Consider the following 22,825-nt stretch of genomic DNA (forward strand, 5'->3'; position numbering starts at 1 on the left):
ATTTTATGTGGCCACCCAGAAAGGCTGTGCTCAAGAGTGGCATTCAGCACCCACTCATTCTTTTAAAAACCTTTTAAATTACAAAAGTAACACATTGTTTGCTGTAAAACTCATTCACACTAAAAAGAAGTCTATAAAGTGAAAAGCGAAAATCCTCTTCTTCCTCTCCTACTCCCCAGAGGCACGCACAGTTAACAGTTGGTCTGTATCCTTCCAGGCATTTTAATCTACATAGACGAATATACGTGCCCGTGGGGGGATGTGAATAATATTGTGCTTTTTAACCAAAATGGGGACATTTTATACATATTGTCTTGCACCTTACTTTTTGTTCCACTTAACATGTCGTAAATATTGTTCAGTGGCAGCAAATATAGAACTCCTACATTCTTTCCAGTGGCTCCGTGGCGCCCAGTGTGGCTGAGCTGTTGGATAGCGCTGAGATGCATGCTGCTTTGTTTAGCCATGCCCCAGCTGATACACATTTAGGTTGCTTCTACTTTCCCCCTTTGACAGATAGTGTAGAGGAGAACATCTTCATACATGTTATCTTCGCTCCCCTGTCAGATGTTTCTGAAAGTGTGGGACTTTGTTTTTGATAGCTGCTGCTGGAATGCCCTCTGAGAAGGTTACAGTTACACGTCCACCAGCAGAGTGAGCATGCCTGTTTTCTGCACTCTCATCAGCAGTGGATGTTGCCAACCATTTTTATTTATGATAAAGATGAAATCTTGTTTTAATACACATTTCTCTACCCACCAATTCTTTGTGCTCTTGGTAGAGAAACACACTCTCTGGGCTCTCTTGGGTCCTGGGTTAGGCAGCCAGGCCTTCAGGCCTCCCACTCAACTGCTCAGCTGCCCTCTGCTCCTGCCTCTGCATCCTGGATATCTGTCCTTACTCCCTCTGCCTGTGCCCCCAGCACAGCCCTGTGCTGCCCTGATCACTGAGGAAAGGCTGCCTGGCTGTTGAGTTCCTGTGGAGGAGGCTGACAGGAATCCGTGCCTGGGCACACTTGCTTGGGGCTTGGTCTGCATTCCAGGCTCCAAGGAGGCTGTGTGCTTCTTCTGATTCTTACCCTCTTTGAGATGACGAGGGCATTGGCCTTTGTCATCACATAGCTCCAGAAGGGAGTTCTAATTCCATTCCTTGAACATTAGCTACCTTTGCAGGCTCTGGGCCACTCCCAGCTCTGCGAAGGGTCAGAGCAAATGCGGCCTGTCTGCCCTTGCCCAAGGAGCTCTTTTCTTTCATGAGATGTCCCTCAGCTTCAGGAGGGTACACGTGCTGAAGCAGGGGAGGAGGGAGCACCCCTTGACCGGCCCATGGAGCCAGCTTTATTGTAACTATTGAAGAGCAGAGGATGGGACAGCCAGATGGCCTGCCTGTCTGGGAGGTGCCACATGTGGAAGCGCTTTGGGAAGGCTGCACAGATGGGAGGGATTATCTGTGTCTGGGTTCCCATGTGTGGGCTGAGCTGGCCCAGGATGCCCCAGGTCAGGAGAGATGGGGATACTTGAATGGCTTGGTGATGGGTGGTACCAAGGTGTTGTGTCCACACGTGGCAGAACCCTAGACTGGGGCTGGTTCAGGCCTGACGCTGGGATCTGAGAGAGACTAGGTAGGCAGGCCCCAGGCCTGAAGGCATGGAGATGGGAGAGGAGCCACCACAACAGGGACCCAGTTACAGACAGTGTGAACCAGGGCTTGGAACAAGTAGAGCTGGTGCACGAGGTGACAGCCAGACCAGCCACAAGTGGGATGTTATGAGTGCCAAAGGGTGGGGCTGAGTCTGTAGGTCATAGGACAGGCTGCATTCTTGTCCTGCAAGAGGAAGGAGAAAGGCAGGGCCCAGAAGCTTTCGCCCTGACAAAGGGCTGGAAGCCCCAAGAAGCTGTGAAATGTTCTCCGTCACAGTGCCCTATGATTCTGGGCCCACTGCTCTGAGATAAATTGGGCAAACAGCCCTGGACTGGCTTCTTGACATCTGGGGACCTCCTGTCCGGCCAGCTGCTTCTGCATAGGCAGGCTGGCCTGCTATCCCACGTACCCACTCCTGTGGGCAGGAGGCACCATGACGCCATGCTCCTCAGACATACCAAGGAGTGGTGATGGGGTGAGAGAGGAGCCTTAGTTGTCTCATTTCATCCTTTGAGGGGGCCAAGGAGCTAAAGCTACAGAGGCTCAAATCCTGAGTGTCCCAGGCTGCATGTTCTTGGGCAAGTCATATCTCTAAGCTTCAATTTCTGTTGTGGCAAAGGGAGGGTAATTATAGAAGCACTCTATAGAAGGCAAATAGTATAGGTGTTATCCAGAGCAAAATACTGCCAGGAAGACCCCTGCCCTTGCCTGGATATCCAGGATAGGAAGACCCCTGCAGTGGGACCTTGTTGCCTCCTGTATCCACAGAGACTATTGAGAAACTCAGTGTATCCAGGAAGGGCAGGAGAGCCCCATCTGGGCACAGCCGGGTATCCTGTTTAGTGACGCAGCTGGGCCCGGAGGGGTTGGGTGTGCTTTCTGGGGTAGGGCAGGGCATCAGGGGAGGGGCTGGGGAATAGGACACAATCTAGTGAGTAATAGGACGGAATCCACCTAGCTGGCAAAGTACGGTCCCCACAGAGGACGGGAACCAACAACAGCTGGAGTATAGTCTAGACCCCTTTCTGGATATAGACCCAGCCTGTGACCCCTTCTTCTCTGGGACCCTGGGAACTCCCCCCACTTCCCCTGCAGCACTGAACTCCAGCAGCAGTGTTCGTTCCACCTAGCTCTGCTTTGAGGCCAGAGTTGATAGGCTTGAGGGGGACACCCAACCCGAGCAGGCCAGTCGGGTCCTCTGGCCAGGGGTTAGCATTGGAATGGAGAGGTGCTTGAAGTCTTTGCCAGCACTCAGGCCAGGAGGACATGTGAGCTCAGGAATTCTGTGCTGGGAAAAGCAGATGGATGCACAAAGAGGAACAGAGAAGTAGACCCTGCAAGCAAGGGAACAGGAAAAGGAAAGGAAAGGGAGAGAAGCTAAGGAAGCTACTGCCTTGCCTCTTGAAGGCGTTCCAGGCAGTTTCTGGTTCCCGGCCCTCGTGAGGCCCAGCTGTGTCCCTGCTCATGGACTCCGGGAGATACCTCGTGTCCTTATGTAACCAGCTTATTAAATAAGCTGGACTCAGTCAGGTGTAAGAGGAAACCAACTTTATTTTTTCCCTGGTGTCCTTTCCAGCCTACTCTGTGGACTAGTTCTTTTCCTAGTCGACGCTGAAAACTGAGCAGGCCCCTTAGTCTTTCTGCTGTTAGGCATGAAAAAGCCCAGTCCGTTCTATCAATCCTGCCATTGCAGACGGTCCAGGGCTGTAATCAGAAGTCTGGACTCCTAGAGCCCGGCCAGACTTGGAGGCCTGGGTGGGGGAGGGCACACGGTCAGCTTCTTCACTAGCTCCTGGAGTCCTACTGCCTCCCCGACTTGCCCGCTGAGGTCTGTGGCCCTTGGGGTTGGAACAGGGGAGAGGGAGAAGTGAGGGGTAAGGTTTGGTCGTAAACCCGAGCTTGTGCCCTGTGGATGTGCCGGATGCCCAAAGCGCCCGCATGCTGTCTTGTCTCCCTCTCTGCTGCTGCTGGTTCAGAATTTCCCTTCTGGGCCCCTCTGACTCAGCTGCCCTGATGGGGTAATGCTTCTCCAGCTGACCACTTACAACTCCTTCCTTGGCTCCTGGGCCTCCTGCACCACTGCCCGCCCCACCATCCAGGCTGCCCTCTGGTTCCTAGGAAACCCGTGTCCTTGCTTCCCCCACCCCCATCGATGGGCTTCCCGTTTGCTTCCAGTGCAGTCCCATTTCCCACTACTCTCTGCCTGAAGCCCATAGATGGAGGCATGAGTCAGACAGCGTAGCCTGTGCTGGCCCACGCCAGGCTCTTGAAACAGTCCCTTGTAGTCCCTCTCACTTGATTTAGGGTGAGGGGGGACACCCAACCTCCCTGTGGTGGTGGTGGGGGGAATGTATCCCAGGGATACCTCATTCCCCCCCTACCCAGGATGTTTTTTCTGCACTTCTTACACAGGCTGCAGATGGACAATCAGCTAATGCTGTGGAACCAATTAGGGCCACCCCCCTTGCAGGGATGGTCTTGCACCTTGTTCTAGAATGTGGGATGCCTGGCAGTTATTATTTTGTCCTTTAGCCTTTGGAGTCTCATTCAGATAAAACCAAGGCAGAAAGAATGCCTGTTTAACATTTTGTTACACTTAAAATGTCTCCTTTTTTGCTTAATCCAGTTGTCTGGCTTTCTCTTACTATAACCAAGACTCTTTACAGGACTGTATATAAAAGATGAGGTGGTCTGGGAGATCAAGAAGCACCCCCTGAGCTCCCAAAGAGCATCTGTGGATTATGAGCATTGTAGGCTCCCATACGATTGTTTTCAGTTATTTGAAGTTCTCTCAATCTTGCTCAAATTGGCAAGATTTGGGGGAGGGGGTCCTGTTCAGTGTCATTCGCTTGGAGAACATCACTGTCTTCCTGCCATCTTCCCCACATGAGCCCAGCAGGTGCGTGCCCTCCAGTGACTAAGGTATTGGCCCAAACTGGGACGTGGAGGTTTCGCTGGGGTAGGAGAAAGTCCGGGTTTCACTGACTTCCTCTGGGTCTGCAGATGCACTCATCGTGGAGACCTTAGTAACAGCAGGACTCCTGTGACTGTAGGCCTCAAAAGGTCACTGGCTGGGATGGGAGAGGAGGAGGAGTGTTCATCTGAGTGGTCAGACCCCAAGGTGTTGACTGGCTGTGTTTGCTGGCGGGGAGGAGCAACATACCAGGCACTAAGGCGCAGTGCACTTGAGCACAGCTCTCCCATCCCCTGTTCTCTTCTTTGATGCTGTTGGTTTGGTAAACTGACCCCCCCCTCCCATTTTACCCCAAGGAGAGCTCGTTCCACATCTCTGATGGGCTTATTCCTTCCTCTCCTTCTATATAGCCAGGGCGTGGTTTGACTAAGACTCAGGCTTGGGTATTAGGGTGGGGGTTGGGAGAAACAGCTGGTGTCACAGCCTGCTTTTGTTTAGATCCCAGCTAGTTTAGAGAAAAGGGCTGCTCCACGTTGTCCAGCGTGGCTTTCCAGAGCTCTTTGCTTTGGGGTTTTGACCCAACAGCAGTGACCCGTAAGGGTGGACCCTGTTTTCCTTTTCCGTCCATCCTTACATCCCACACACTCCACTCCAGGTATGTGGGGCGGGAGGGGGTGGTTTGGTTTGGGCCAAGGTTGAGATATTCTCACCTAATAGCATGCAAATTCCACTGTGACCCCAACAACTGTGACCCCAACAACTAACTGGAGTTTGGGAGAAGGGAGTTGAGAACTCTTTCTTTAGCACCTTCTGGATTAACTGCTGCTGGGGCATTTTTACCAGCAGTCTGGCTCTGAGCCTCATCTTCTCCTCTTCTGTGAAGTAAGAAGAGTCTCTCCTTCACAGGGCTCTGCGAGGGTTACATCAGAAAACATAAGTCCAATTCCAAGCACATAGTAGGCTTCAATCAACATTCTCTCCCCAACTACAGCTTTGCTAGAAAAAGCTCTCATATGCAGTATTGTTTGGTCATTAAGAAGAAGCGTTGCTGGGTCCAAGGATATAAGTGCATTTTCAATTCTGGTATGTACATTGCCAAATAGCTCTTCACAAATATTGAATCCATTTCTACTTCCATGCATAGTGCACAGAGTACACATTTCTCCATTCCCTTGTCAATGTGGAGACTGACATTTTTTCATCTTTGCCAATCTGACAGGTGCCACGTGGTGGTTTATGCTTGATTTAATGCACTTTCTGGTTGTTACTGAGGTTGTCATCTTTTCTTGTTCATTGGCCGTTTGTGAGTCTTCTGATGTGATTGTGTACTTCACCAAGTTTTCTATCACAGTGTTTGTATCTTTCTTCTTAATTTGAAAGAGTTCTTGGTATAGCAATGAATATTTACCCTGTATTTTTCTTGTTTAATATTTGCCTCTCAATGTTGGTCATATTTTATTTTGTTTTGTTTTTTGGAGGGCAGAAAATTTGGGGTTTTCTTCAGTCATATCCCTTAGTCTTTTCCTTTATGTTTTTGGGGTTTCCCATCATGCCTAGAGATGCCTCCCAACCTACGGATTTATTTTATGGGAAGGTGGTTCTGGTGGCTAGTGTGGAAGTCGGATTGGAATGAGGGAGATGGACGCACAGGGCTCATGATCTGGTGGGAGCCTGTTGTAGCAGTTGAGGGGCGAGGAGACGGGTGCCTACACTAAGGCAGAGAAGAGGGCTTGTATGGGGAGATGGGTTGACTTTGGCAAGGGGGAGGGAGAAGTCCTTGTGTTTGACCTGAGCAGTTGAGTAAAGGTGCCATTTGGTGAAGTGGGACCAGACCTGAGGGGAAGGTGTTTCAGATGCTGACTGCTCTGCCTAGGAGGTGCTTCCAGGACATCCCGTGGAGACATCCAGGACAGGGCTAGATGTAAGGAGGTGGAGCTCCAGAGAGCCCTCTTGGCCTGAGGTACTGCCGTGGGACTCCTGAGGGCATAGGTGGAAACCAAAGACAGGGAGAGTGAGATTTAAGTGATTTTAATGTATGTCCCTGGTGCTGAATCTCTTCCTGGTTTTACTTAAAGAGGCTCTGATATAAGAGGTCCCAGGAAGGCATTCTAAAACAATAACAGACAGTCTAGATACATCCAAATAGCACTGATGGCTTTTATTGCAGATGTGTGTCATTACAAAGATAATCTGGGAATATATTAAAAAAAAAACAAACCCTCCCTTTTATATACACAAAACATGCTACATGGTACATTTTGTGAGAATGCTGAGGTAATAGGCACACACCCAGACATGGACAGTACCAAGTGTTCCAACATCTCGCACACCCCGACCCACGTGCCCACTGGGGAGGGTCTCACCTTCTCGACTCATTTCTTGTCCCTGCTTGGCAATAGTCCCGGTAGTACTGAGTCTGACACTTTGTGGCCAACAGGACTCAGAAAGCCACCATGCTTCAACGCACTAACCAAGGGGTCTGGTGGCCCCTGGTTATTCAGTAACTCACAAGAAGTGGCCAGCTCTCATTTTTGTGGCTCCTGTTCTCCAGGGAAGTGTAGTTTGGGGATGAGATGTGGACTCTAGTCGGCCTGAGAGCATGGGACCTTTGGTCTGTGGCCATTTGGGGGTCCCAACGATTGGATGATGACCTCTTTTCAATTGAATATCTCCTGGGCAAGGTAGGTTATTATTTCTGTGAAAGTTAAAATGACATGTAGGCTGAAGTGTGAATGTAAAATGCAAAACTGAGAATACGTTATCTACATGGCCGGCAGTTAGCTTTTGGGCGTGGCCTTCCCTTTCCTGACCAGAAACCTAGAGTCCAGACTGTCTGCTATTCAGAGGCGGAGGCATCTTGCCTGGAAAGAAAGGAAGGTGCGACAGAAAAGGTAAGAAGTAGGCAGGCAAGGAGCAGAGAAGAGCAGAAGAGTTGCCTGGAACCACAAGGAGAGCCCAGGACTGATACACAGAAGGCATTGACTCAGTTGTGTTGAATGAGTGGACAAGTGGATGGATGGATGGATGGTGAAAAAGTCCTGAGAATGGGGAAAAGTGTAGAAATGGAGAGGGAAGGGGATTTTGACATTTAATTAGGTGCCCAAAGTGGTTCTTAAGTGAGGAAAGGAACCCTTACGTGGGAGAATAGCATTGTAGACATTCCTGGAAGAATCCAGGCACGTGGACAGTAAAGATTCTTTGAATTGGAGCTACACAGTCTGGAATCTGCTCTTAGACTCAAGGAACACAACATGAATGAAATGCTTTTCTCCTAAGAGCAAAGCTGTCATTAACAGCTTCAACATCTGAGGATTGAATCTATGTGTATTTAGGTATATAAGGCAACCCTATATATGTATCTAGACATATTACATGTGGTATATATCTAAATGCATATGTGGTATACACATAAGTGCACAAGGTCGGCTCATATACATGTATATTATGAAGGTATTTTGCAGTTGTATTTTTATTGTAAGGGCTTAATTTATTTAAAGAAAGACTTGTCTGCAGTCCTGTCCTGTCTGGAAACATGAGGGGCTGTCTGGTGTGAAGAGAAGTAGTAGGGACAGAGAATACTGTATCGATTCAGTTCTGTCATTTGCCGCAGTGACTTGGGAAGACAGAATCCAGCGTACCAGTCCTCCCGGCCCCAAGGTGAGCTGGTGAGGAGTTGCTCTTTGTGCTGGGGCCAGCATGGCCAGGGCAGGCTCCTGGCAATGGCCATGAGAGGTCAGGAGGGGAGCTGGCTTAGTGGAAGGTGTTGGGGTTGGGCCGGATCATCATCACCACTTTCTTGAGCGAGTAGGAGCCTCCTCGGAACTCAGCCCAGTAGACTCCGTCCTGGTAGCGGCTCCGGTAATGGCCCCCGCGGTACCAGACCCCGTTGAGGTTGGAGTGGGCACAGGCATTGTACCACCAGCCTCCCTTCTGGTAGTGCGCACAGTTTCCTGCAGGAGAGAAGGGAGTGCGAAGGTCTCAGGGAGGAGACAGTTTTACCCATGTCTTCTGTTTGCTCGGGGACTTCAGCAGGACCCTCTCTAGGGGGGCGTTTGGAACAAGAATGTTGGAGAGGTGGACCGGGCTTCAGACCTGTCCAGACTTGCCTGACTAACGAGCTGTGTGATCTTGGGCAAGCGACTTAACCTTGCTGAGCCACTGAATTCTCATTGTAAAATGAGGATAAAGGCACTGCCTCCCGCCCAGGCCTGCCGTGGGAATTGAATGAGGGCACATATTGGAGCACTTGGCCAAGGCATTAGTACAGAGGAAGCGCTTGGGGAGGACTGTACCTTGTAGGTTTGAATAGGAAATAGAACTGATCTGAGGTGGGCGGGGGAGAGGGCAAAAGGGTTTTTCTTAGGAATTTTTATGAGTTGAAACTGTTGGATCAAGAGTCTTTGTCGAATGACAAAGGAAGCGTTTAAGATGAAATGCTCCTCTATTCCTCCCCAGCCTGTATTCCAGCCAAATAAGTTTTTTTTTAATATTATTTCACACAAGAAAGATATTTTCATAAAACTTTTGGCAGTATCACATCATGCCGAATTTTGGTGCCAAGGACACGCAGTTCGGAACAACAGTAAAAGTGTGGGCAAGGTGCGAGCAGGCGTGCAGGGGCATCGCCCTTCTCAGGAAGGAGGAGGAAGAGGAGCCGCTGTCTGCTTGGGCTGGTCTTAGTTAAAATGGGGGTCCCCAGTTTCCTGATCAGGCCTAGGATGGGGACCCCTACTCAGGGGAAGGGCTGCCCCAGTCATGTTTGTGGACTGGGGGGCCCGATGGGGCGGGCAGCCCTGCTCCGGCTGGGGCCTTGGGATGAGGTGAAGAGGCAGCAGGCTGGCTGAGGCAGAAAGCTGAAGGGAGACTCAGCCCCAGGCACCCCAGAGTCCCAGCAGCCCAGGCTTTCCCAGAGTTTTTCTTGGAGCTCTTCTAGGCTGTGACTCGAGGCCACAAGGACCAAGTGGCAGTGTTGGATTTGGAGAGCAGAGAGCCCTTGGCACGCCATAGCCAGCCTCCTGTCTGTTGGTGGAGGCGCCTCCTAAGCTTGCCCTGCACGCCTCCAGGGACAAGGAGGTCACTTCCTCGCTGTCCACTGACCGTGCTGCTGCATGGGCCTGATGGTAGGGGTCATAGAACAGTCTTCTCCCTGCTCTCCATGATGGCCCCCAAGAGATGCTGTAGCAGCCCCCATGTCCCAAGAGTCTGACCAGCTTTGAGGGTCATTTTCCTGCCCTGCTCTTCTAGAAGCCTCGGCAGCTCTCGCCTAAGAAGACACACTGCCTCCTCAGGGGCCCCTGCAGCAGGGGCAGTTTAGTGCCAGTGAGGGGTAGAGTGTCTACGTGTCCCCAGTGTTGTGAGAACAGTCTGCTGGAGTGTGGCTGCCGTGGGAACCTGGAGCCAGGATCTCCCTCCTCAGTGTGTAGGCAGCAGGGCTACCTGAAGTGCAGGAAGTTCCTGAGATGGTCCTCAGAGTCGGGGAGTGGCCTTGAGGCCAGGACTAAATGGGGAGCTGGGGCAGGAGGGGGCCAGGTCTGCCCAGGAGAACAGACAGCCTGGGTCTGGAGATGGGGTCGGCCCCTCACGGAGGAGATATGCCTTACTGACTTTGCCAACCTGTTAGGGCCCCGAGGCCCCCATCTCGAGCAATTGGGTGTGGGGCCTTGGGAGGCATTAACTTTGGGTGTTTATTGTCTGGACTCAGGGCTGGACTACATCTGTGCTTATAATTTTCTGTTTTCTTTCTTGTTTTTTATTTAATAAAGACTTGTTAGTAAAGACTTGGGTTTGAGGCATGTGAATTTGGACAAATCACTTCATCTCTCCTACCCAGTTTCCTCTTAAGAGCTCCCCTACAGCACTGCATTCACAGTACGTGCCACTAGCGGTAACCACAGGGAGAGCCCACGGCCTGGAGCCCTATTTGCTGGGTCCCAGAGAAAGCACTGCAGGTATGTTCTCTCTGACCTTCTCACCACCCTGCCGGGTAGGTATTGTCCTTATTTCCAGCTGTGGAAATTGAGGCCCAGAGAGACTAAGCAGCTTGCCCAAGGACACATGGCTGGTAGAGGTGGGGCCAGCGTTGTTCCCCTGGGTATATGGCCCAGAGCCCACAGGGATGTGTAGCCCTGACACCCGGTGTCTCAGGCAGAGAGGTGATGCATGTGCACAGCCCAGCACGCATCTGGCTTGGCTCAGAGTGGCCCTCGAATGTGTAATTTGTACACCTCTTTCCCTTTCCCTTTTTGGAAATGCCACTCTGACCCAGCTTTGTGAAGGGGATCTGTGGGCAGTGGGCAGAGGAGTGTACTTTCAGGGGGCGGGAACAGGGTCAGGCACCTGGGCACTGAGATCTTCCTGTTCTCAGGCCCTGCAGTCAGGGGCTCTGGCTTTGGCTGGCCTGTTTTCCCTTCCCTGCCCCTGGGTTTGACTCCACTGGTCCTACCTGTGTAGACATCATGGTCTCTGTCCAGGGTGGTGAACTGCTTGCCGTTGTGCCAGGTGAAGGAGTCGCCAGCGTTGCCATGGTAGCGCCCCAGCCGCAGCTTATAATACTCGCTCTCAGGCTCCAGGCGGAAGCTGGCATATTCTGCAAAGACCTTGCGGCCTGACCAGTCCTCCATGGTCACCAGCAGTTTGTAGTTGCCTTGGTTCGTCAGCCAGTAAATGTTCTCCAGGCCCAGCCAGTACTCACCGTCAATGTTCCCAAACCCTTGCTGGGGAAAACATGGGAGAGCGTTAGTGAGGAATATGCAGTGCCCTCAGCCAACAGGGCCCAGCTGCCAGATGCTCAGCCCCGGACAGAGGGGCCTGGAAACAGCAGAACACAAGGCAGGCCTGGTTTCAAATCCCTACTCCCCCACTTGGCTGTGACTTGATGGGTCAGTTTGCCTGTCTGAGCCTCAGTCGTGCATCATTCAAGACTATTTAGAGAGTGCCTGCTGCGTGCTAGACATAGTGCGAATGTGGGGGACACTGTTACCTTCCCCACAGGGTTGCTGTAGAGACACATGTAATTTGGAAAATGGAGAGCCCAGCACATAGTAGGTGTGCAACAGGAGTTCCTTGGACAAATTGCTTACCTTCTCTGAGCTTCAGTTTCCTTCTCTGGGGATGGGCTGTGTGTGAGGGTCCCATGTAAACTCTAAAGCACCAGACAGATGTGAGCTGTGACAAACGCATGCCACATCCACTCAGGCTCCCTCCTAGGTCTAAAATCTAGTGTTTTTGTTATTTGTTTTTGCATGTTGTTTTTGGGAGTCATCAGCAAGTAGCTGCCACTGAAGTCTTGAAAGTGGATGGATTCATTAATAATAATAATAATAGCCAGTATTTAGTGAGCAGTTACAGTGTACTGACACTGTTATCAGAACTTCTCATAGATTATTTTATTAGCCCTCATGCCAACCCTAAGAGCTAGGTACTATTATTATCCTCCCTAGAATGGGTGAACGGAGGCCTGGAGAGGCCTGGGTCACAGAGCGCCAGAGGGTGAGCCAGGATCCGAACCAAGAACCTGGGCTTAACCACTGTGCTCTACTGCCTCTAAGCAAGAGAATATGGAAAGGAGGAGGAAAGAGTTACAGGGCGAGTCTTCAGGGACCTCTCAAGTGGAAGCAGAGGAGAAGGAGGAGAAAGCAAAGACACAGGCTGGTCAGGAGGTGGGTTGGAGGGCAACCAGGACAGGAGGGGACACAGCAGAGCCTCGTGCAGAAGGTGGCCTGGCCAAGGTAGTTTGTAGGCTGTGCAGGTGTCGGAAGCCTAGGTTCCAGTCCCCACTCTGCTACTTCCTGGCTGTGCAACCCTGAGCAAGTTATTTCCCATTTTTGTCTGTGCACTGGGTCCACACCAGCATCTCCCTCCTAGGGGTTACGTGGGATTAAATGAGGTAATGAGTGGAAGCACTCAGCGTGGTGCCTGGCGTGTGGCAGGCACTGAGGGAACTGAGCTGCTTTCGCAGTCCTTCGTACCACCTCTTTGTTTAGAAGAGGGAGGGAGATGTGTGGCTGAGCCCTAGCAGCCTTTCCTACTACAGGATGAACATTCACCTCCCTGGGAATTGGAGCCCGCAGGATGAGCCCTGGAATTAGGACCCCAGTGTTCCCGCAGTTCTCTACAGTAGGGCCTTTGGGAGATTCTCCCAGGGCCTTGGGCTGCGAAAACACGTCTTCCCCCATGGAAGCCCCAGCTGGGAGTACGATGCTCCCCACACCGGCATTTCTAAATTCCCACCCCGTCCGTGGGGCTTCTGTGGTCTGGACTCCTAACTCGTGTCCTACAGCAGTCAGTGGCTGGCAGGGAAGGAGCTGCTGGTCCTCACCATCCCTGGTGGGTTTGCAAAAATGGCCCTGTTAGTGTCCTTCTCACCTCAGGTGTTTATTGTTTGGGGTCACACAGGCCTGACAGGACAGCATGCACCTTCCCTCCGACTGGCTCTTTCATTGGCCTCTTGGAGTGGGCCAGTCGCCATGTGGGCAGCACAGACAGGCCCAGTGGTCCTCACCTTGTATGTCTCCCAGTTTCTGAAGAAGTTGACGGAGCCGTCCAGGCGCCTCTGGATGACAGTCCAGCCCCCAGGGTCGTGTCTCTGGTCGCACCACACCTGCATGAGACGATTGGTGTTCTCTGGCTTCACCAGGTAGATGGAGCTGGTGTCGTGGCCATCCTCCAGGGCCTGCAGGCAGTCTCTCCACGGGCCTGGGGACACAGATGTGCACACGTCACAGACCTCCCTGTCCCCTGGCTACTGAGTCACATTCTCCCCCACCCCTCACTCCCAGCTGCACCCCAAGCAGGCACAACCTCCAGCAGGGCTCCAGCTGGGAGCCACAGGCCTGCAGTATGAGGGGACCAGTTTTGGTTTTGCAAGTTTGAGAAGTAATGTGATGTAAAGACAAGAGCCCAGGGCTAGGGGTCAGGATGGCTGGATTCTGAGCCCACTTTCACCTCTGACTTCCTCACGGTGTGACTTGGGCGGGCTTCATTACCTCTCCAAGCCCTCAGTTTCCCTGGTTTGTAGAAGGGAGGTCATATTTACTTCATGCGAGGTTGTAAGGATTGTTGGAGTTCCTAGAGTGATTTTTTTCTTTTAATTTGGTTATATTGGCAAAAAGAGATGTGTGCCTACTAAAATGCAGCAGGGTTAATCAGCACGTTGTGGGCTCTGCGGCTTTGCCCCAGTGAGGTGCGTTTTCTGCTCTTCCTGAGTACTGTGGGCAGAGGTCGGCCGGCGCCACCTCAATTCTCACTCCGCAATTGCCTCTTCAGGGATGGGGCTCGGTGACAATTGCTGCAGTTTTTAGTAAACGAACTTCCCCCAAGTCACAGGGGCCCAAGCAGTGCCCAGAATTTGGCCATGTAGCCAGAGATTTCAGGGTATTTCTGAGATTCAGACATACCTTTGTGCCGGAGTTGGGGACAAGTTCCTTTTCAGCTCCTTTGGTGTATGTTTCAAAGGGAGCTCACTGAGGGTCAGATACTAAGAACTCACATGATGAGGTCATTCTATAGGCAGGTCCATGAACCTACAGGATGGTGTCTAGGACACACCCCAATCCATGGCTCTCTTCTGAAACTGAGACCAGATGGGTCTGTGATTTTCTGTGACTTCACTGTGCTTGGGTGACCCAGTTACAAGGAATGGGTGTTGCTGGGAGTCTGAAGAGCTACCGTAGGTCTTTCCCTGCCCCCACCCCCACCTCCCCTGGCGGTTTCCTGTGTTTAGATGTCGGTCACTTCAGCAAGAAGGTACAAACTTGAGTCACCAAGATCCAAATAAGCTGGGTTCTTCAGAAGGTTTCAAGACCTAGCCATTGAACTACATATTTTAAATTTTTTTAAAATTAATTAATTAATTTATTTTTCCCCCAAAGCACCAGTAGATAGTTGTATGTCTTAGTTGCACAGCCTTCTAGTTGCTGTATGTGGGACGCGGCCTCAGCATGGCCGGAGAAGCGGTGTGACGATGTGCGCCCGGGATCCGAACCTGGGCCGCCAGCAGCGGAGCGCGCACACTTAACCGCTAAGCCATGGGGCCGGCCCTGACCTACATATTTTAAAATAAATAAAGTTACCACACTTTGCTTCAGCTTCTCTTCAAAATGTTTCCCAAACCAAGAATGGTTATGATCAAAAGTGCTAAGAAAATTCTGTCTTGTTTTTTCTATTCATTTGTATGTTTATGCAACAACTATTTATTGAGTCCCAGCCCTGGCAGGTACTGTGCTGGGCAGCGGAAGCCCGGCAGGGTGGGGGCTGTGCTGATGCCCAGCAGTGGAGGAGCTAACCTCCCCAGCCTTCTCTCAGCGTGAATTCCCTTGGAGTCCTGTCCTTTCCCTCCTGTGTGTGGCCAGGCATGAGTGGCAGGTGTAGTCAGCTTCTCTTGTGTAGATCAAACCTTTCCGATTCCTTCCTGGCTGGTGGTTGGGCTTGATTAGTCCACACGTGATGGTTAAACAGGAAAAGTTTGGGTTTTTGGGTCTTCGTTAGACATCTCAGGTGGGCTTTTTCTGAGGCCTTGCAGCTATGTTTGAGCATCCCCACCTGGAGCTTCACGGGAGGGCAGGAGCTGTCTGGCTTACCCCACTGTCCCCACTGCCCAATATAGCACCGAGAAGAAAGGTCAGCGTGGGTGCTTACCGCTGACAGCTAACCCAGGGGCTCCCCCTTCATCCTTCAGGGAGAGGCCTCTCACCCATTTACCTGTTCGCCAGCCCTCTTCCCCCCAAGGGATGGGGCAGGACCCCAGGCTCCCACCAGGGACCAGATGTGGCACAAGCAGCTGTTTCCTTCTTTGCCTCATGCCTCTTCCGTCCTGGGAAGGGGAGGCCCGACCTCCAGAAAGAGCATTCATGAAGGAGAAAAAGGTTTTGGCTGTGTTCGGCCCACAGCCCCAGGGACCCAGGCAGAGAATGGGAGTCTGTCCCCGACAGCTGGCGCAGAGCACGCAGCGGGTGTGGGAGGCCTCCCAGCTCCCTACCAAGTCAGAGTCACAGGCACAGGAGAGGCCGCTTGACGCGAGTGCTGGTGACGGAAGATCCGGCAGAAACCTGCAGAGCAACACCCACTGAAAACAAGCAGCCAGACCTCTGACTGCAGAGCCGCCGCGGGGCTCCTGTGGAGTTCTCAGATGGAGGGAAGGTGCCACATGGGGAGAGGCTTTGGAGGCCACTGGAGGAGTGGCAGGTCAGCCTCACGGCTCCCAGCCTGAGCTACTTGTGTGGGGGCCATCAATGGTCTCAGCTTTACCTTTGACATTTCTACAAAAGGCTCTTTTTAAAGGCAAGCATCTTAAAATGTTTGGGCTCGCCAGTCCCTTTAAGAATTTTGGGGAAGCTCTAGACCCTCTATTCAGAAAAATGCACAGACTCACACAATTTTCCTTACAATTTCAGAAGGCTAATGGACCCCCAAACCCCAGGTTATGAACCCTTAACTCTAAGAGAGTCCTGACTGGAATAGTAGTAATAATATTACTAGCTAACATGTACTGAGCGTTTACTATGGGCCCCATCCATGTACTTACACACCCGATCCTCTCGACACACCATTTTAGAGATGAGGAGACTGGAGAATGGTAGGTGACACCCTTGAGGTCACATGGCTGGTAAGGGGCAGACTCAGTATCCGAACCCAGGTGGTCAGGGTGGTCCAGAGCCCACACTCTAAAGCTCTCTTCTTTTTCCCCAACCAGAGTGAACGCAAGGGTAGGGGGTCCCAGGCTGACTTATCTCTGTGTCCCTAGGACTATTTTTAATCTTTGCCAGTTGGCCAGGTTAAAAAAAATTAAAATTTACACCACTTCTTCGTCAAGGTGTTAGACTTTTTTTGTCTTTATTGGTTGGTTTTTCTTCTATGCTTACCTCTTTGTGTCCTTTACCCATTTTTCAACTATTTTACTGTCTTCTATGATGTAGAAGAAATTTTTCTCTCCATTTTTTTTTTAAGGCAAATCTGGCAATTCTTTCCTTTAAGGCTTTTAGCTATGGCATGCTTCCTAGAATCATAGAGTGGGTATGAAATAGTGTAGAAGTGTTTAGTATTTTGTGCTGTTACAAAAAAAATCTCCATATGTCTCCTGCGCCCTGCACTTGGCAAGATGCTTTGCGTGACTGCCATTAGCTTCCATCAAGAACCACACGCCCTCCAGTTGTCCCTCAGAAACCCTTGCAGAGCTCTAGCAAATCTCCTGCGTTCAAACACATTCCTTTCTTACATTAAAGGCACCTGTGGCAAAGGTCAGGCACTTAGAGGGATGAAAATTAGTCAGAAAAATACTTAGCATTGAAAAATTGGCAACAGTAAAATGATCAAGTAACAGAAAATGGTGGCAGTAAGATTATCGTGTGGCTCCATTAAAATGGTTGAGTGAAAACATCCTACTTTGATGAGAAATCTGTAACTGTTATATATACATAGTGTCATTGTAGAGGGCCAGGCACGTGTCTGACTTTGAGGAATCTAAGGGGGAAGTGTGGGGCTGGGGACAGGACCCCAAACTTGGAATCAGGAGCCCTCAGCTCAAATGTTGGTGGCCTCATCTCCTCACAGTGTGACTTTGGGCAGGTCCTCATTGAGCCTGAATTTCTTCTTCTGTAAACAGAGGGAAAGAACCTGCCTGTCCTGAGGGTCCCACCGACACAGGGGCACCCACCTGGCCGACCAGGCAGGTGCCAGTGAGGATTCTCTCTTTTTCTTTCCTTTGATAGATGAAAGCTGATAGTTTTGAAGTCGTCCGCTCCCCACTGTCCACCCCGTCACAAACAGGTTACTGTATTTGCTTTTGAATTTCCACGACTAAATGTAAGATTATTTACTGATAGATGTTTTCCACAAAGGTGTATTTTGAAAGTCAGAACTTCAGTGGAGAGGGCCACAAAGATATGTATTGAAATGAAGAATGGAAATCTGTTTTGTCAATGAAACCGCGTTTCCAGTGTCCAGAGGGCAGAGCCCTCCCTTTGAAACAGTGCAAAGTGCCCGGGCGGTATTTCACTTGGCTCCCCTTCTGAAAGGGCGGCTCTGCCTCGAGCACTTGGCCAACACTAACTCGGCGGCACCAAGGCTCCCAGTGGAGTGAGCGCCCCGACCTCATCTCTGTAAAGACCATATTTACACTCGGTATAGCTGCAGCCGGAACATTCCACGTGAAGGGAAGTGCAGCCGCTGTGGCCAAGCTGAGTCTGCGAGGTGCCCTAGAGAAGCAACACAGGGTGTAGAAAGCATGTGGGACCTGGAGTTGGGAGGCCTTGGGGACAAGGGATATTGGCAATGGGAACACACATCATACAGGGCTTGGGCCCCCAAACCCCAATGTTGAACCTAATAAGTGTGGGGGGTGATCAGGTTTGGCTGCCTAAGTCCCTTCTTTGCTTCCTTCCTGTTCTCTGGGGTTTTTGACAGAAGGATCAGGCACACAAAGAACATAGCTGCCCAGGAAACTGGGAATCACTTCTTGATGGCTGATCCAGTGCTCAATATCCCCAGTGCAGGCCCCTTCTGGTAAAGCAGAGTTGGAGCCTGCAGCCAGGCCAGACCTAAGTGTTACTTCCTAGTCCCACTGTCTGCAGGTCTGGGGCACACCAGCTTCAGCCTGACTTGCCCACCCAGGCTCCAGTGGAGAAATGGGCTCGCCAACTGTATTAACTTTCAGTGCAGCCACCCCTCCTCCGAGGGAAACGTGGCCCCGTGAATATCTGACCAAGCCCACTGGTGGCTCCCCTGGAGGCCGGGAGCTCAGAAGTGGGTGACAGGGGGGCCTGTGTGGGCGGGAGTGATGCCTCTTCTCCCTGGCTGCACCTGCGGCTTGGGGAGAGGAGCAGAGTCCTTCCCGGCTGTGAGATGGGCTAGACCACGTGGCTGGCCAGCAGTCTGACAGGCCACTTTCCCTGCTAAGCCCAGGTCTCAGGAACTGACCACCTGAGGCTGGGTCTAGGCATCTTTGCCATAAGCAATTTTGCACAAACATTTTCCCACCCAGCTAATTGGCCATAAAGGCAATTTTGCCATAAAAGATAACATAACTGGTTGACAGTTTGGTTTCATTTGGTTACAAATATGCATCCTAGTATTTGGATGTCTTAATGAAGACATTTTAGTGAAAAAAAAGAAAAAAGAGTGTGATGCTGACCAAGGAGATGAATCAACAAGCAAAAAAACAGTGTAATACTGTGAACGAAAGACTTGGAAGACTGAGTGCTTAGGTAACAATCCACAAAATCAAATCAGCTCTTTGCACAGTATTGCCATGAATCTACACACATTTAAATATTCAAGTACTTGTGTTCAAATATTGTTTTCATTTTTTGCAGTCTTTAATTTTGTTATTAATTTCTCATGTTGTATTATGTCTTTTTTAATGTCCCTCTTTATTTTTTGTTATTTTATCTTTTACGACAAAATTGCCTTACAGCCAGTTAGTTGTGCCACGAAAATGCTGATGGCAAAGATGCTTACGGCGAAAATACCTGACATGCCTGAGGCTGCACAGAGGACCGTGTGGCCACACAGAGGACCATGTAGCCTGTGGGAAATGTTCTGGGGGTGTTTTAGTCCATATGTGGGCACTGGGGAGAGGCTTCTGTGATATCACTAAGACACACTCTGCTCTGGGGTGAGAACTAGATGCTGTTTTCAGTTATTCTCACTGATGATCTGTCTCCAAAAGGTCTTTTTGCCACTCCCTGAAACATTTCTCTAACAGGAGAAATGACTAGTGGTTGAAATTGGACCTGGAGTTTCCTCCTCAAATTAATCCATCTGAGAGCCAGGGCACGTAGACTGCTTAGGGGTGAGTCCTGCCCTCCAGTATTGGGACTCGCTGGGCATCTGTGCGAGGGCAGGAGAGCAGGCACCTGGGGCGGGGGCCGGGGAGGAGCAGTTACGTGTGCTGCTCAAGTCTCCTTTATCCAGAAGGCTTGGGAAAATAATATTTTGGTTATGAACATATGTATGCTATGTCAATCACCACTTTTCAGTGAGCCAGGGTACAAAACAATAACCCAAACACAGGAGCAACTGGTACATTCCCAAAGGCATCAGGTTCCTTCAGGGCCTCAGAGTTGACATTATGAATATCATTTCTGGCCCTTCTGGGGAAAGGGTCCAAATGCTCGTGCCCGCTTTTCAGGCCGCTTTAAGTCCTCAGACAACGAGCATGGTGCCAGGGGCTGACGAGCTTTTCAGAAGTTTATGAACGTGTTTGAGGCCTGAAAAAATTTATTGGCTCTAAAATATGAAAACTGCAAAATCAAAATTTATAAGTATATAATTAAATTTTTACAGAGTATAACATCTTGTCAAGTTCAGTAATTGTTAAATTTATTCTTCATAAAAATGTTATTACTTTTGAAAACAATTTGTAGGTTAGATTTTTCTCCCTTCTCAAGAATTCCTGAGCATGCCTGATGTTTGCCGAGAAAGCAGAGCCAACCATCAATTCATTGCGTTACTCTTGGCCAAATGATTTCAAAAGCAAAGTTATTAAAATTCTTTCAAAATTTTTACAGTAAAAATTATATTAGATGTGTGAGGCGAGTGTATTTCAATATATTTGATACACTCTGAGGCCTCCCAAATATCAGAGCTCCGAGGGCTCATGTGGAGCTTAGTGGGATCCTGTTTCTGCCTCTTTGACCTCAGGAGAAACAGATGTTGCAGGGTTGCTCCCCAGAGAACACTTTCAAAAGCATTGTGCCCACTTCTAGATTTCCATCAGCATCCTTGGGTGGGAGGAGAAACAGGGACTTCAAAGCAATTTGAAAAAGAGGTTGAACTAGGAGGGGCTGTGGTGGGCTCACCATGTGCAGAGGTGAGCAACTCACTGTGGCTCCCAGGATGAGTGGGAGTGAAGGCCTGGGGCTCCTGGGGGCAGTGGTCAGTGGCGCCCGAGGCTGCCTGGATGAGGGCGGTCACTGCAGGCGGAGCTGGGCAGTGCACTGAGGCTCCCGGGTGCTGTGATGAGAAGGAGCAAGACTCCCTCAGTCCAGAGATTGGTGGTGCTGTTCTGCGGGCACATCATGGAAGAGCTTATCAGACCTGTGACTGCAACCCACAGATACCGGATGGGCGGCCATCCTGTTAACCCTTTCCAAGAAAGAGAATCAGCTATGGGCTTGTTCTTAGAAAACCTGTGTTGGCCTTCATTGATCACCTTTTAATTTTTCAAATGCTCACAAACCCCTCTTTATAATCTTTTCTATAATTTTACTGGGGCTTGAGCACAAGCCAATTAGTATGTAATTTCTAGTATTTTTTCCTTTTTCTGAAAACAGGACATTTGCCCAGCATCAACCTTGGTCTTCGTGATTTCTTGATGATTGCTGGCAGTGGTTCTGAGAGCCTATCTGCAAGGCCCTCAGCCCTCCTCATCACCTCCTCCAGGAAGTCTTCTCCAACCCCAGAAGACCTACTTAATCCTCCTCAAGGTTCCCAGAATGCCTTGTATGTTTATTTTTACTGGAATAGAGTAAGAACGATGACTACCATGTATCTAGAGCCTTTGACCTGCCAAGTGCCTTACATGCTCTTTCATTTCATCCTCACGAGCCCCTGCAACAGTGAGGAAACGAAGGCTCGGAGAGATCACACAGCGGAAAGTGCAGGATCTGAGATTAGAGCTCAGCTCTGCCTCCCGAGCCCTGCTTCTTTCTACTGCACTGTGCTGCGGCTCTCACACCGTGTTAGGATCGTTGAGGGTCTGTCTCCCCACCAGACTGTGGGCTCCTTCAGGGCAGGAGCCTCCTCAGGGCAGCGGTTGTGTATTGATCTTCCTGGTCTAGCCCTGAGAGTCACTTGGTGCACCACGTGCCTTCCTCCATCTCCATCTTCTCACCACCGTGAGCTGTATTCCCTTGGTCATCTTCACTCTGTTTTTTCCCTTTTGAGAACCAATAATAATAAGTCCATCTGGAAACAAGAACCCCACAACAGAGGATAACCGGCGTCCAGACCAAACTCTGGGACAGGAAAGCTGTTGTATGGGGAAGTCTGGACAGGCTATAGTAGCAGGCCTGCACGTTGTCTGGGGCAGTGCCAGAAGATTGGATTTTCTGTTCTTTTGGCTGTTACTAGACATATCACCTAAGATATCTTAATGTCAACATTTAGAAAAATTTTAAAAACTATTTGTCATTTAAACTAAAATTTTCTTAGCAAAATTTCTCTCTGTATGTACAGTAATTTTAACTTAAATTACTATATTCAAAAAATCTAGGGGCCGGCCCCGTGGCTTAGCAGTTAAGTGCACGCGCTCCGCTACTGGCGGCCTGGGTTCGGATCCCAGGCGCGCACCGACGCATCGCTTCTCTGGCCATGCTGAGGCTGCGTCCCACATACAGCAACTACAAGGATGTGCGACTATGACGTACCACTATCTACTGGGGCTTTGGGGAAAAAAAGGGAAAAAAAAGAAGGAGGATTGGCAATAGATGTTAGCTCAGAGCCGGTCTTCCTCAGCAAAAAAAAAAAAAAACAAAACAGGAGGATTAGCGTGGATGTTAGCTCAGGGCTGATCTTCCTCACACACACAAAAAAATCTATTAAGGGAAAAATCACTTATTTATTTTTAAAAAAGGTTGACATTAAACCAATCCAAGTCCTGTGGCTCCATTGGCTCATCTTGGGGTACAGGGCCAGGATCATCAGGCTTACTGTCAATGTGTTCTTCTTTCAGAGTCATCACAGGGGACGCTGAAGTTGAGGCGTTACTTTTACAACAGTGCGCTACCCGTTTCAGTCAACAAACCTAACCACCCCTGTTTTAGACACTTAGTATGATGCTAAGTTAATTCTGCTTTCTTTATCATATTTTTCTGGGGGAGCGTCTCAGGGTTATGACAGTCTACTGCATCAATTCACCACCATAATCCATTTGTGTGACTAGTGAGCTGGCCACAGATGCCTAAGCTCCAGGATTTTCTAGATTACTTGCAGTTTGCCAAGTGCCAAACTGTTGGGATTTCCAGGCCACAAGATACCAGATCACCACTTTTAACTGCAACAAGTTGATAGTTTATCTCCTGGGGCTGTAAATAGCCTGAGCATTTAGCTGAGTGTCTCTCTTGGAAAACGCTTGAGGAATAGAGGGGAGAGCTTGCCATCAAACTCAAAAGGCTCTTTGTGGTCAGTTCCCCAAGGTGCTCGAGGAGGAGAAAAGAGAAAGCAAAGCTAGAAGGGAGATGACCCATCTCGAACTTGAGTGGCTTTTGTTTATGAAGAAGCCAGCGAGGAATGCTCTCTGAAGTATCACTGGATTACGTAGTTCCTAATGAATTT

General features: G+C 50.1%; 2 protein-coding genes across 17 annotated transcripts in view; one reads left to right on the plus strand and one right to left on the minus strand.

Annotated features, from left to right (window-relative positions):
- Positions 1 to 22,825, plus strand: part of RALGPS1 (Ral GEF with PH domain and SH3 binding motif 1) — a 286,272-nt gene that overhangs the window by 145,976 nt on the left and 117,471 nt on the right. The window lies entirely within an intron of this gene.
- ANGPTL2 (angiopoietin like 2) overlaps positions 6,699 to 22,825 on the minus strand; it is a 35,848-nt gene continuing 19,721 nt past the window's right edge. Inside the window, exons 3-5 of the mRNA XM_058524084.1 lie at positions 13,056 to 13,249; positions 10,998 to 11,268; positions 6,699 to 8,505 (exon numbers count right to left, since the gene is read on the minus strand). Of these exons, the coding sequence (XP_058380067.1) occupies positions 8,306 to 8,505; positions 10,998 to 11,268; positions 13,056 to 13,249 (665 nt within the window). The 3' untranslated portion in view covers positions 6,699 to 8,305. The remainder of the gene's footprint in view (positions 8,506 to 10,997; positions 11,269 to 13,055; positions 13,250 to 22,825) is intronic.

Source organism: Diceros bicornis, chromosome 28, assembly GCF_020826845.1.
Source record: "Diceros bicornis minor isolate mBicDic1 chromosome 28, mDicBic1.mat.cur, whole genome shotgun sequence".
NCBI classification, from domain to species: Eukaryota; Metazoa; Chordata; class Mammalia; order Perissodactyla; family Rhinocerotidae; genus Diceros; species Diceros bicornis.